We start from the raw sequence: 14,195 nt of genomic DNA, 5'->3' as shown, positions 1-14,195 counted from the left end.
AGTAAGCTGGTGCAGCTGCAAGCAGAGCGTCGTGGCGGGATCTACATGTGAAGCGAAGTACATGGCAGCCTCGGAGGCAGCGCATGAAGCAATTTGGGTGAAGGAGTTCATCACCGACCTAGGAGTCATACCCAATGCGTCGGGGCCGATCAAACTCTTCCGTGACAACACTGGAGCTATTGCACTTGCCAAGGAGCCCAGGTTTCACAAGAAGACCAGGCACATCAAGCGTCGCTTCAACTCCATTCGTGAAAATGTTCAAGATAGAGACATAGAAATTTGCAAAGTGCATACGGATTTGAATGTCGCAGATCCATTGACTAAACCTCTTCCGCGAGCAAAACATGATCAACACCAGAACTCTATGGGTGTTCGATTCATCACAATGTAACTAGATTATTGACTCTAGTGCAAGTGGAGACTGTTGGAAATATGCCCTAGAGGCAATAATAAAAGGATTATTATTATATTTCCTTGTTCATGATAATTGTCTTTTATTCATGCTATAATTGTATTATCCGGAAATCGTAATACACGTGTGAATACATAGACCACAATATGTCCCTAGTGAGCCTCTAGTTGACTAGCTCGTTGATCCACAGATAGTCATGGTTTCCTGACTATGGACATTGGATGTCATTGATAACGTGATCACATCATTAGGAGAATGATGTGATGGACAAGACCCAATCCTAAGCATAGCACAAGATCGTGTAGTTCGTTTTGCTAGAGCTTTTCCAATGTCAAGTATCTTTTCCTTAGACCATGAGACCGTGTAACTCCCGGATACCGTAGGAGTGCTTTGGGTGTACCAAACGTCACAACGTAACTGGGTGACTATAAAGGTGCACTACAGGTATCTCCGAAAGTGTCTGTTGGGTTGACATGGATCGAGACTGGGATTTGTCACTCCGTATGACGGAGAGGTATCACTGGGCCCACTCGGTAGTGCATCATCATAATGAGCTCAAAGTGACCACGTGTCTGGCCACGGGATCATGCATTACGGTACGAGTAAAGTGACTTGCCGGTAACGAGATTGAACGAGGTATTGGGATACCGACGATCGAATCTCGGGCGAGTAACATACCGATTGACAAAAGGAATTGTATACGGGGTTGCTTAAATCCTCGACATCGTGGTTCATCCGATGAGATCATAGAGGAGCATTGGGAGCCAACATGGGTATCCAGATCCCGCTGTTGGTTATTGACCGGAGAGCCGTCTCGGTCATGTCTGCATGTCTCCCGAACCCGTAGGGTCTACACACTTAAGGTTCGGTGACGCTAGGGTTGTATGAATATGAGTATGCAGCAAACCGAAAGTTGTTCGGAGTCCCGGATGAGATCCCGGATGTCACGAGGAGTTCCGGAATGGTCCGAAGGTAAAGAATTATATATAGGAAGTGCTATTTCGGCCATCAGGAGTGTTTCGGGGGTCACCGGTATTGTACAGGGACCACCGAAAGGGTCCCGGGGGTCCACCGGGTGGGGCCACCTATCCCGGAGGGCCCCGTGGGCTGAAGTGGGGAGGGAACCAGCCCCTAGTGGGCTGGTGCGCCTCCCCCTAGGGCCCTCCCTGCGCCTAGGGTTGGAAACCCTAGGGTGGGGGGCGCACCACTTGCCTTGGGGGCACTCCACCCCCCTTGGACGCCCCCCCCCTTGGGAGATCTCATCTCCAGGGCCGGCGCCCCCCCCAGGGGGCCTATATAAAGGGGGGAGGGAGGGCAGCCACACCCTAAAGCCTTGGCGCCTCCCTCTCCCCTGCTACACCTCTCCCTCTCGCAGAAGCTCGGCGAATCTCTGCCGGAACCCTGCTGCATCCACCACCACGCCGTCGTGCTGCTGGATCTTCATCAACCTCTCCCTCCTCCTTGCTGGATCAAGGTGCGGGAGACGTCATCCACTCCGTACGTGTGTTGAACGCGGAGGTGCTGTCCGTTCGGCACTTGGTCATCGGTGATTTGGATCACGACGAGTACGACTCCCTCAACCCCGTTCACTTGAACGCTTCCGCTCGCGATCTACAAAGGTATGTAGATGCACTCCTATCACTCGTTGCTAGATGAACTCATGGATGGATCTTTGTGAAACCATAAGAAATTTTTTATTTTCTGCAACGTTCCCCAACACCGACCTGGTCCGGAGGCTCTTGCTTCCAGTTCCAGCGACGGAGGTGGAGCACAGCAGCCCCAAGGCGACGCGCCTTCGCCGTTGCCTGCCATCCCATGGTGTCTCCATGCCGCCGCCTCTGCCGCCGTCGTCGGGAGCGGAGTAGAGCAGAGGAGCAAGGAAATGTTGGGTTGGGCCACTCCGGTGCGATAGACTAGTCGGTGCAAAGCAGAGGAGCATTTGAGCTCGGGAGCAGAAACCCTAGATCCCTCCGAGTAAGGCATTTCGCAAACCCTCGCAGCTAGCACTCGTCTCCCCTCCCCCGGTGCCACCCCCTCACCTCTGTCGGACAAGGTGGTCGAGCATAGCCTGTGCTGCGAACGGCAACGGGCAAAGTGCCCTCTCGCGCTCACATGGCAACTTTCCCACAGATCCGTGGTAGTTCGTGCGGCCTCCCCCAACGGCAAAGCTCCTCTGGTCGAGGAACTGTTCTAGGAGGCACGACGGAGCGTATTCCACTCCCCTTCTCCCTCCTGACATAGTGTCGTCCAACGGGGTGGTGTGTGACAGTGTCCTGGCTAAGGGGCCTCTCACCAGGTCGACTCCCAGCATAGTTGTCTCATGCACATGCTGGATTTGTGGAGGATTCTACCTCCTAACACATTGCTAACTAGGATCCATGTAACCTAGGGCCCCCAGTATACTATATAAACTGGGGTCTAGGCTTTTAGATGGAGATCAAGTTACAACGACTTGTTCTTGGCACTTTGATACTTGGATCATTTTCATAAATGGTTGTGTACACTGTTTGACGCGGAGGCCCAGGATAATCCTCCTTTTTGAAGAAAGCACAGAAGTTGGTTAGAAATCGCCCAAATACACACGAAAAGAGGTCGCCTATTGTATTTCTGCTCTCACATATTTAGAACTTGTATGTTCCTTGTTCGTCCATCTTGATACAATGTGACTTTGTTATGCTACTGAATTTCTGGCCAGTTGACTTGACAATCAAGAAATGGCAGGGGCTTGTAAAACACTAGGCCCTTTTTTAGTTAAAATTTCAAATTCTAGGGGGTTTGCCATAATCAAATGGGCCCTTTGCCACTGTATTCTTGGAAGTTTCATGAAAATTAATACTGGAGTGCCTGAGCTCGAGCCTGAGCAGCTCAGCGTCATATGGGCTGGATAAGTCAGTCGTCCTTATCCGACGAATCTCCAGTGGCCAGCAGATCAGATCACGGGAAGTTTAATTAGTTATTTATTAATTAGGCGCCGTGATTGGACCAGGGACTGATCAACACTTGAGTCTAGTGAAGTCGTCTCAAAATTTTTGGGTACCTAGGGGTTCATAAGATATATATATATATATATATATATATATATATATATATATATATATATATATATATATATATATATATATATATATATATATACTGCTCTTCTTGGTAGAAGCATGGAGTCAACTTTCTTACCCGACGTTGTACTACTAACTAAATCAACAACTTGGCAAACTAAACTATCCGCGTTTCAATGTGCTCGTGGATCGGAATCATCGCGGATGGAGGGAGGACATAGTAAAGTGTGCACATTGATGAGTGTATAAACTGCACGTGCATATGCCTTATTGTGTGCTGCGTGCTGCCAGAATGCACATGCATGCGATATTCACCAAATCCTTAGCTTCCTTGATTGGCGAGTAGTCGCCCAATCGAGAACCAAACGCGTCCTCAGTTATCGTTAGTTTGTCATGCCTGTACGTGCACAGATTGATTTGCTTATATATATGAGATAATACGATTAGGTATTGGAATTTTGTTAGTCCCGCCAGAACTAAAATTTGAAATGAAAATACAATATTGAATTGGAATCCTTTTTTAATTTGTGTTAGTCTCATGATGAAATGTACTACTTGTTGGAAGACCGATCCTCACATACATCCATGCTTATTTGCTGGCCATGGGTAGAGGGAGATTCACCGTGTAGATTGATGAGTGTAAATTGCATGCTACCAAAGTGCACATGGATCCCGATCTTCTTATAGCTAGGAGGGTGCGCACATTGATGAGTGTAAATGGCACAATGCCCTATACTTGTAGACCGTGCGAGATTCACCGTGTCTTGCGTGCTACCAAAGTGCATATGGATCCCGATCGTGGTGAGGCAGAAAAGCTGTGTCAATATTTTGTTTCATTTAGCTACAAGTGGAGTACACCTCCCCCGCAACTCCCTCTATTTAAGAGCAGCCCGATATTGATCTAGCACCACTACACTCATTTCCTTGACACAAACACACAGACACCCGTCCCTGGAGCTAGCTAGCAGCCGGCTATATCAATCTCCAGGTATGTATGTCCAAGTGCTGCAACTCTTGCCTGGTAATCTCTTCTCTATACTTTTTATATCTTTTTCTTTTGTTGGTTACTTCAGAAATGCCCGTTATAGGTGTCCTGATACATGTCAAACTGTTGCCAGGTAGGTCCTGATATAACATGTGTTGATCATTAAACTATATATATCAAAAATGAAAACTATCCTTTCAAACTAGAACCAAACAACTTCACAGGAAGCAGATACAGCAATGGAAGTTGAAACTATGTCATAAATCTACTAGTAGCTAGCTTGCATGAAGAAACAACTTCACTAATCAAAGTTTCCATACTTCTTTTTTTATGCGCGAAAAACTTATGATCTATTCATCAACTGTCAAGGCAGTACAAAACACGGCTGAAGTAAAAATTACATCCAGGTCCGTAGACCACCTCACGACGACTACATAACATGTACGATGCCTTATGTGCCGGTAAAAAAATTATCGTTAAAGAAAAACTTTAGTTACCTCCAGAAAGATTGTAGTCGATATTTCCCTACCCCCGTTTTTCTCATTTCTTAGGCACATGAAATTCTTGTGACCCAACTTTTACTTAATTGTGCAAATTTCAGCAAAACTATAGGGGAATTTCTTTGCAAATTAAAATATTTTTTCCATTACCATCTATGGTATTAGACGAATAGAAGTTTACATTATTTTATCCAGTACATGAATATACAACTCATACTTCTATATGACTAACATGTAGTTGACTAATAAATATTAATCCAGGCCGAAGTAACATCAAGTGACAAATATGTCACTTAGCAAGATATTAATATTAATGAGCATATTATATATTTTCATATTTAACACCACGGTTTAATTAATTATTATTACCTTCCTTATTTGTACATAAAGAAAAGTCTACATTGACCCGCACAAACCTTATTGACAAACTCTTACCTTCGAAGAGGTAATAAATCTACGAGCCATTGAACTGCAAAAAATGAAAGGTTCACATTTACTAGGACCGTCTTAAAATTTCTTCAAAGTAGAACCAAACAACTTGATCTAGCCTTTGATGGTTGGATCGTCGGTTCCTTCTTGAAGGCGTTGCTGTTGAAGAACCTTGTCATCCTTGTGGTGTCATGAGAAAGCTGGTGCGGATAAGGTCATTGCCGTAGTTTGTCCATTGCGGATTTGATGCTTTGGATTTTTTTTTCATGGATAGGCATAGCTTTGGTCTTGTATGACTTTGCTATTCGCCGATGTGGTTTTTCTTGTGTGTGTTGATGTTGGCTGTGTGCATCCGAGCTATGAAGAGGCCGGGTGTGTGCTCATTGTGTTTGCATCCATTTGATACTTCATATCCACTCTTTATCGGAAAAAACGAACCGAACAACTTGACAGAAGCAGAGCAATGGAAGTAGAAAAGATGTCATAAATATAGCTAGCTAGCTGGGATAAAGAAGCAAGACCACCATAAACCTTTCTGGCATATACATTTCTTGTGTTATCTGTATCATATTATATACACTTTAAAGCATGTGTGCTGAGTTGAGAAAGAGAGCGCAACTGCCAAGTTTATATGGTATTAGATGACAAGACAAAAACACTTTATTAAATATTTTTTTTGCTTTACTAAGAGAAAGAGAGCGAAACTTATATTTTTATGTGCAGCTACATACACAAATTGATGAAAATTTACATATTATGTGTGTCTATGGCTCTCTTTTTGCTAGATTTTCCTTACACATGAGTTAGGTAAAAAAAACTTTTGACACACTACGTCTAAACATGAATGCAGTTCTTGCACAACACCCACTATGAGTGGACCAGTGGATGGACGCACAGAGAAGGAGCCACTGGCCGTAGTGATTGTGTATGCATTTGACTGCACCACACCGACCCCGGACTGGTACAAGGTAGACAATGTGTTTTGGTTGGTGCAAGAGAAGCTCACCCGCATCAGGGGTAGCAGCCTCGGCTACACATACGTCATGTCAACCCCTAATACTTACACGTCGGATATGAAATTGGTTGACTCTGCTGAGATAAACGGAAATGGCTACAAAAGTAGCCCGTCCTGGAAAAGGACTGCCTGTGTGAAAAACATGACATCTGGACTCTATGAAGCACATAGACTAATCAATGAACATGGGAACATGAATGCAATCATCTTATTATTTTCTGATGGGTTGGTTAACAAGGGCGACTTCTTTGACGGAGCTGAGGACTTCCTCTCCAGTGTGCCCGTCTACACGTTTACCCTCGGCGGAAATGCATATAACCAGGTATGAATCTGACTAGAGCTAATCCAGTCCATATAATAATTTAAAAAATAGTTAATTTAATTTTTATCGATATCATGTCTATATGCTACAGGGTCTTCGCACCATTGCAGCAAATTCCCCAGGCGGGATGTTCAGCCCCCTCCCTGTTCCGGACTTGCCAAGCCTATCCGTGCCCTTCTCCCAACTCTTGGATAACATCCTCAATGATACCACGATGCACAGTGAGAAGAATCCTAGTCCCACTTCAGGTATATATATACAAAATCACCCGATCCAATTCCAATATAGGAGTATTCATAAAATTATGCTTGCTAGGAAACAAACATATGATTGCGTAAATGATGAATGGCCAATGTTGATGAGCAGGGAGGTGGCCGCTAAATGTAGTGATTGTGTCAGCATTTGATTGCACCACCTCGACGCCAGCTTGGAACAAGGTGAATCGTGAGGTCTATTGGTTGGTGCAAAAGAAGCTAACCCAATTTGTTCATAGTTGCCTTGGCTACACATACGTCATGTCCACCCCAAACACGTACACATCTGAGATGAAACTGGTTGACCCCATGGAGACAGAGGCAAGTGGGTACCCAAGAAGCTCAGCCTGGCGAAGGGATGCTTGCACGAACAACATGGCAGCTGGTCTCGTCGAGGCACACAGACTGATCAGCGAGCACGGGCACCTGAATGGCATCATCTTGCTCTTCTCTGATGGGTTGATTAACAAGGGCGACTTCTTTGATGGAGTTCAGGGCTTCATCTCCAAAGTTCCAGTTCACACATTTACTCTTGGTGGGGATGCATATAACCAAGTACGTATTTGACCAGGTTTACTTTAATCCAAATTATGTCCAGCTTATTAATCAATTCAATTTGCGCACATATCATGTGTATATGCTATAGGATCTTCTCACCATCGCAATAAATTCACCGGGAGGCACGTTTCACACCCTCCCTGTCCCGGAAAAACCGAGTCTATCGGTGCCTTTTTCGAGGCTGGTGGATACCATCCTCAGTGGCGCAGGTATATGTAACAACAAATATTCGACCCGATCTGAATTCAAGAGTGATCATGATATATGCTTGCTAGGAACACACACACACACACACACACACACACACACACACACACACACACACATATATATATATATATATATATATATATATATATATATATATATATATATATATATATATAGGGAAAATGCATCCTACTACCGGGTGTAGTTACACGGTAGTTACACCCATTCCTCATATGCTACCATGTGATAGTATATACTCTACTTTATTACTTTTAGTATGCTCATATACTATATCTAAGATACTCCATAGCTAATTATGTGAAAAAATTGCATGTGAGCCTATGTTTTTATAATATTTATGAAATACGTACATATTTGTACGTAAAAAGAAGTATGCTCAAAATATACTACATACTACATAAAAAATAGTATATATATAATTGAGTCAATGGCATATTGATTTGTAGGGAAGTGGCCACTAGACGTGGTGATTTTGTATGCATTTGACAGTACCACCTCAAGCCCAGATTATAAAACTGTGGACAATATCTTTTGGTTGGTGCAAGAGAAGCTCACCCGTCTCGTGGATAGCTGCCTTGGTTACACTTATGTCATGTCAACCCCGAACACGTGCACGTCTGATATGAAAATAGTTGATTCGACCGATACGGAGTTAAAAGGCTACAAAAGAAGCCCGTCCTGGAGACGGTCCGCCTGCACGAAGAACATGGCGTCTGGCCTCTTCGAGGCCCACAAACTGATCAGCTACCGTGGACACTGGAGTAGCATCATCTTGCTCTTCTCCGATGGGCTGATCAACAAGGGAGACTACTTTGATGGAGCCGAGGACTTCGTCTCCAAAGTACCCGTCCACACGTTTACTCTCGGCGGAGAAGCGAACAAGCACGTAAGTACAAGATTGGAGATACACTAATCCAAGTTTCATGAAAATTTAGTAATTACACCAACTCACTCATGTATGACGCCTATATGCTATAGGTTCTTCATGCCATGGCAAAGAATTCCCCTGGTGGGATGTTTCACCCCCTCCAGGTCCCTGATAAGCCGAATCTACCGGCACCCTTCTCGCAACTGCTGGACAACATCCTCAACGGTACCACGAGATCCACCTAGTCCAAAATTCCCGATTCAGGTAATATTATACATCATTATATATTCTCCGCAAAGAAAAATAGAGTATTATATATTAACTGGCTACATATTCATGAGTGTGCCAATAAATGAATGGTTACTGATGTGTGACGGTCATTCATGCAGCTAGGAGAAACAAGGAGGGGCACGAGATGATGAAAAACCGCCCAGCAGTTGCTGAAGCTACGAGTCGTCGCCACCTTTGCCACCAATCTGTAGCTACTCTACCTCCGCCATTTCGAATCGTCACCACTCACACGGCTCACCTACACAGCGATAAATTTGTAATTTACATTTTCGGCCCGTATCGAATACGGCCAGTCCTTATTTACTTCTGAATAACTTTTTTCCAATAATAATGTATTAGTTGCATGAGTTTCCTTTGGTTTTCTTGTAATCACGCTTTACTCTATCAAGTTTCCCCTGAAGTTGAACCGTGTTCGCTAGAACTCCATACATACAGTTCTAATATTGGTCCGGTACGGTCAAGAATGATGGTCCATACATACAGTTAGGTTAGCTAGCTGCTGTTAATTTCTACTAATTTCGAAGTCAGCGCCTTGGCGTACAATTTTGATTTCTCAAATTGCTATTAATTTCGAAGTCAGCGCCTTGGCGTACATGTTAGGTTAGCTAGCTGCTGTTTGGCCAAGATGAACATCAACATGTGAATATAAAATGGAGTCAGCTAAACCAGCGCTCAGCGGGTGGTCATGACAAGAAATTGACTAGCAGAGGAGAGATTAACGCGGAGTGATTAACGATGCAGCTACAAATTTCCGCACAAATCACACGCAGACGAGAGATCTTAGCGGCCGCCGGGATACTAGAAGAGAGAACTCTACCTTTTCTCCGTTTTTATTTTTATGATAAAAGTGTATTTTTAGTTCCTTAAGTTTACAAGAAGTCCTCATCTAGCCCCTCAACTTTTTTGGGGTGAATTTCAGTCCCTCATATTTCCAAACAAAAGGCATTTTGTGTAAAAAGAAAGAAGAGGTAAACCACTGACATGTCACCGGTTCTGGAATCCCACTTCAGATTAGCTCCACTGGCATTTCGTCAATGTACCTTTTATGTCTGTGTGGGGTCGGCATCTTGGCAACACCTTGTGCGCTGCCGTGTCACTATGCATATAGACGTCGGCCGGCCTCTTGCCGCTTACCAGCACCCACCACGATGTCGATGTCGACGCTTGGTTCCTCCCCTGCCGCTCCTGCTCGCCCTTGCCGGAGCATGTTCTTGCACCGGCGCGGACTAGGTAGCAACGACGACGACCATCGCCTCCTATGGCCGTGGAATCTTGCATCCCCGTGTGTTGGCCTGTGCCACTCCACTCCCTCCTCTTTCCTCTTCCTATCTTCTTATGAGTGCCACACGCACCAAGACAAAGCTCCCGCTCCATGAAAACTGTGTCTGCGCTAAACCTGCTCCCACTTTTGTCCATTCGCCTTCTCTGCATCCGTTGAGCATACCAGCGTTTACGCAAAAAGGTAGTGTGAGAATTAGAGTTAATGATGACATAGGTCACTACTTCCAGACACATAAAGGCCTAAAACAAGGAGATCCGATGTCCCCTATCTTGTTTAACATTGTGGTGGATATGTTAGCAATTTTGATAGGAAGGGCTAAGGAAAATGGTCAAGTAGGTGGATTGGTACCTCATCTTATTGATGGAGGTGTGTCCATCCTTCAGTACGCCGATGATACAATCATCTTTATGGAGCATGACTTGGCCAAGGCGAGAAATATGAAGCTTGTGTTATGCCTATTTGAACAATTGACCGGGTTAAAGATTAACTTTCGTAAGAGCGAGCTGTTCTGTTTTGGTAGGGCCAAAGATGAACAGGATGCTTATAGGCAATTGTTTGGGTGTGAGTTGGGAGAGTTACCCTTCTCTTATTTGGGGATTCCAATCCACCATCGTAGGCTGACAAACAGAGAATGGAAGTGCATCGATGACCGATTTGAGAAGAAAATGAGTTGCTGGAAGGGTAAGCTCATGTCATACGGAGGCCGATTAATCCTAATTAATTCGGTGCTCACGAGTATGCCAATGTTTCTCCTATCGTTCTTTGAGGTCCCAGCTGGTGTTAGGAAGAGACTGGACTTCTATCAATCGCGTTTCTTTTGGCAGGGTGATGAGCTTAAAAGAAAATATCGGCTTGCTAAATGGGATATCATCTGTAGACCGAAAGACCAAGGGGGTCTAGGTATCGAGAATCTAGAAGTTAAGAATAAATGCCTTCTTAGCAAGTGGCTGTGGAAGCTCTCATCGAAGAATGATGCTATGTGGGCTCAAATCCTTCACAGCAAGTACCTCCTGACAAAAACTTTGTCCCAGGTTACAGTCAGGCCGACCGACTCGCCCTTCTGGAAAGGCCTGATGAAAGTCAAACATGCCTTGTTTAATAGGACGAAGTTTGTTATTGGAAACGGCACGAGTACACGTTTCTGGGAGGATACTTGGCTCGGCGAGACACCCTTGGCCATCCAGTACCCGTCTTTGTACCGCATTGTTCAACGACGTGAGGTGTTCGTTGCATCGGTCTTTCAATCTACCCCCCCTTAATATTCAGTTCCGACGAACGCTAGCGGGCAATCGTTGGGAAGAATGGCTCCGTCTAGTTAGGAGACTGATGGAAGTCCAGCTTTCACAACAACCCGATGAATTACGCTGGAAATTGACTAAGTCTGGAGCTTTCACAGTTAAATCAATGTATATTGATGTTATTAATTCGAACTCCATTCCTACGTCCAAGCATGTTTGGGATGTCAAAGTTCCTTTGAAAATAAAAGTGTTTATGTGGTTTGTCCATAAACAAGTTATTTTAACTAAGGACAACTTGATAAAGCGTAATTGGACAGGACCTACTAGGTGTAGTTTCTGCGATCAGGATGAGACTATCAAACACCTCTTTTTTGATTGCCCGTTGGCCAAGGTACTTCGGCAGACGGTCCACATTGCTTTTAATATCAATCCACCGAATTCTGTTAATGCGTTATTTGGGACATGGCTTAATGGGATTGAGCCTGACTTAGCGAGACATATTCGGGTTGGAGTTTGTGCTTTGCTGTGGACTATCTGGACTTGCAGAAATGATTTGGTTTTTAGCAGGAAATCATGTATACAATTTTTGCAGGTTTTATTCCGAACTACGGCACTGATCCGTTCGTGGTCGCTACTCACCCAGATGGAGGCCAGGGAGCATTTGGTTACTGGGTCCTTCCGCTGGGAGATGGTAACTCGGGATATCTTCAACCGGTTTGGATGGCGGTCATGTAATAGGATAGACATTTAGTATCCCTATCTAGTTTTAGCCAGCCGGTTGCGGCGCCTTTTCTTGGCTAGTTGATGTTTCTAGCCCTCTTTGGCTCTGTGTGAGCTTTCGGTGTTTTTTTTATTACTTTAGAAGACCTTTGGAACCATGTTGGCACTACTTTATTTGGTTAATAAGATGGCCGTATGCATCTTTCTGATGCAGAGACCGGGAAATCCCCCCTTTTCGAAAAAAAACCAGCGTTGCCCCAACATGCCATTCTCACCCCTATTGCCTCCTTCAAGCTTCACCATCGACATCGTCCATGGTATATGGCCGTGCCCCCCTATAAGTTGGTTACTCTAGCCTCTCCCATCTCGCTACCCACCTTCTAAAGCTCCCAATCGAGTCAGAGCGAGCCAAACCCCTCCCAAACCCCTCATTCTTTCTTTCCAATGTATTTATAATTTTTGATTTTTTCATGCTACTACCAACTTGTATGTTTTATATGTTTATATCATTTTCTAAAACTAGCCTATTAACCTAGTGGCCAGCGCTAGTGCCCTTTTTTTCTTATTTTGTTGTTTCCCGGAAAAACCATACCAAATTAAGTCCAAACATGATGAACTTTACGGTTATCTTTTCTGGATCAGAAGGGACCCTAGAAGCTTCGGGGGCAGACCATACGCCGCAGTAGAGAGGCACAAGCTCACACGGCGTGAGCCTCTATTCTTCTGTGATCCGAAACAATTTTATCGCCGCCGCAAACATCTGTTCTTTCGCAATCCGCCGATATTCTGCCGGAGGGGGAATCAATCATGGAAGCCATCTTCTTCAACCTTGCTGCATCCATGATGTCTGATCTTCAATACAATGTTCTCTTCGAAGATCGATTCATTGTAATCCTTTTGCGGTGTGTATGTCGGAATCCGATGAATTGTGAGTTTATGATCAGGTTATTCACTGAAAGTAACCGAGACTTCTATGAACTTTACTATGTGTGATTTTATAGCCTTGTATTTCTCTCTGATCTATCTGTCTAATTTGGTCAATTAGATTGATTTATCTTCAGTGAGGGATGTGCTTGGTAGTAGGTTCAATCTTGTGATGTCCTCACTCTGTGACATGAGAAGCAGCGAGACACATATTTGTATTGTTACTACTAAGGGTAAACAACGGGTTCGAATATATTATTTGGTCTTACTTTGTCCACATTATGTCATCATACTCCAAGCACTACTCTATTTGTTATGACCTTAATACCTTAAGATGCATGCTGGATAGCGATCGATGGGTGGAGTAATAGTAGTACATGCAGATGGTTGTCAGTCTACTTGTCTCGGACGTAACGCCTATATATTGATCATGCCATGAATAATGTCATAACTATGTGTTATTTTATTAATTGCCCAATAGTAATTATATCCACCATTACTACCCTCATGAGAGAGATGCCTCTAGTGAAAGCTATGGCCCTCGGGTCCATTCACTTCATATTATTAAAACCCTAAATACCTTGCTGTAATTTATTATCTTTTATTTTATTTCACAATTTATCCATATATCACTATCAGAATTAATCCTTACAATTAACGAGTATAAGGGGATTGACAACCCTCTTGCCCGAGTTGGATGAAAGTATTTGTTTTGTGTGTGCGGGTACAGCTTACAATTTTTTGCGTCTGTCTCCTACTGGTTTAATAAACCTTGGTTCTTAACTGAGGGAAATACTATCTGCTGCTATACTACATCACCCTTCTTCTTCGAAAAAATTCCAACACCTATCACAAGTAGCACGGTGCTGAGCCTGATCCCATCGACATGATTACCCTTGCTCTCATTCCTCTCATCTCTGCCAACCCTTGTCTCCCTAGAGCTAATTCTCAAAATGGTCCAACTGAATAGGGACCAGCAGGAAAACGAAGTTGTGCTGCGACAAGATTTGAGTTGGCCATTGTGTCGGCACGGAGTAGGCACTTCCCAATTGCGCTTCGAACACCTAGGCTTGGGCACCCGCGGTGAGGACGTGCAAGCTTCCTGTGCGT

The 14,195-nt window shown here is 44.2% G+C and overlaps 1 protein-coding gene across 2 annotated transcripts; it reads left to right on the top strand.

Moving 5' to 3' along the window:
• The first annotated feature begins 4,381 nt into the window (after window positions 1-4,381).
• Window positions 4,382-9,268, top strand: LOC119361623. Of its 2 annotated transcripts, none has more exons than XM_037626747.1 (8): window positions 4,382-4,456; window positions 6,233-6,719; window positions 6,811-6,967; window positions 7,086-7,528; window positions 7,620-7,740; window positions 8,209-8,648; window positions 8,741-8,894; window positions 9,020-9,268. In XM_037626747.1, the coding sequence occupies exons 2-7, from the start codon at window positions 6,252-6,254 to the stop codon at window positions 8,873-8,875; spliced, it is 1,764 nt and encodes a 587-aa protein (XP_037482644.1). In that variant the 5' UTR covers window positions 4,382-4,456; window positions 6,233-6,251; the 3' UTR covers window positions 8,876-8,894; window positions 9,020-9,268. The 2 variants fall into 2 exon arrangements, with proteins under 2 accessions (XP_037482644.1, XP_037482645.1); XM_037626748.1 differs by having other exon boundaries at window positions 4,419-4,489.
• Window positions 9,269-14,195: the final 4,927 nt, after the last annotated feature.

This window comes from Triticum dicoccoides, chromosome 2B (genome assembly GCF_002162155.2).
Source record: "Triticum dicoccoides isolate Atlit2015 ecotype Zavitan chromosome 2B, WEW_v2.0, whole genome shotgun sequence".
NCBI lineage: Eukaryota > Viridiplantae > Streptophyta > Magnoliopsida > Poales > Poaceae > Triticum > Triticum dicoccoides.
The sequence above is the reverse complement of the archived record's forward strand: the minus strand, read 5'-3'. Positions and strand labels throughout refer to the sequence as shown.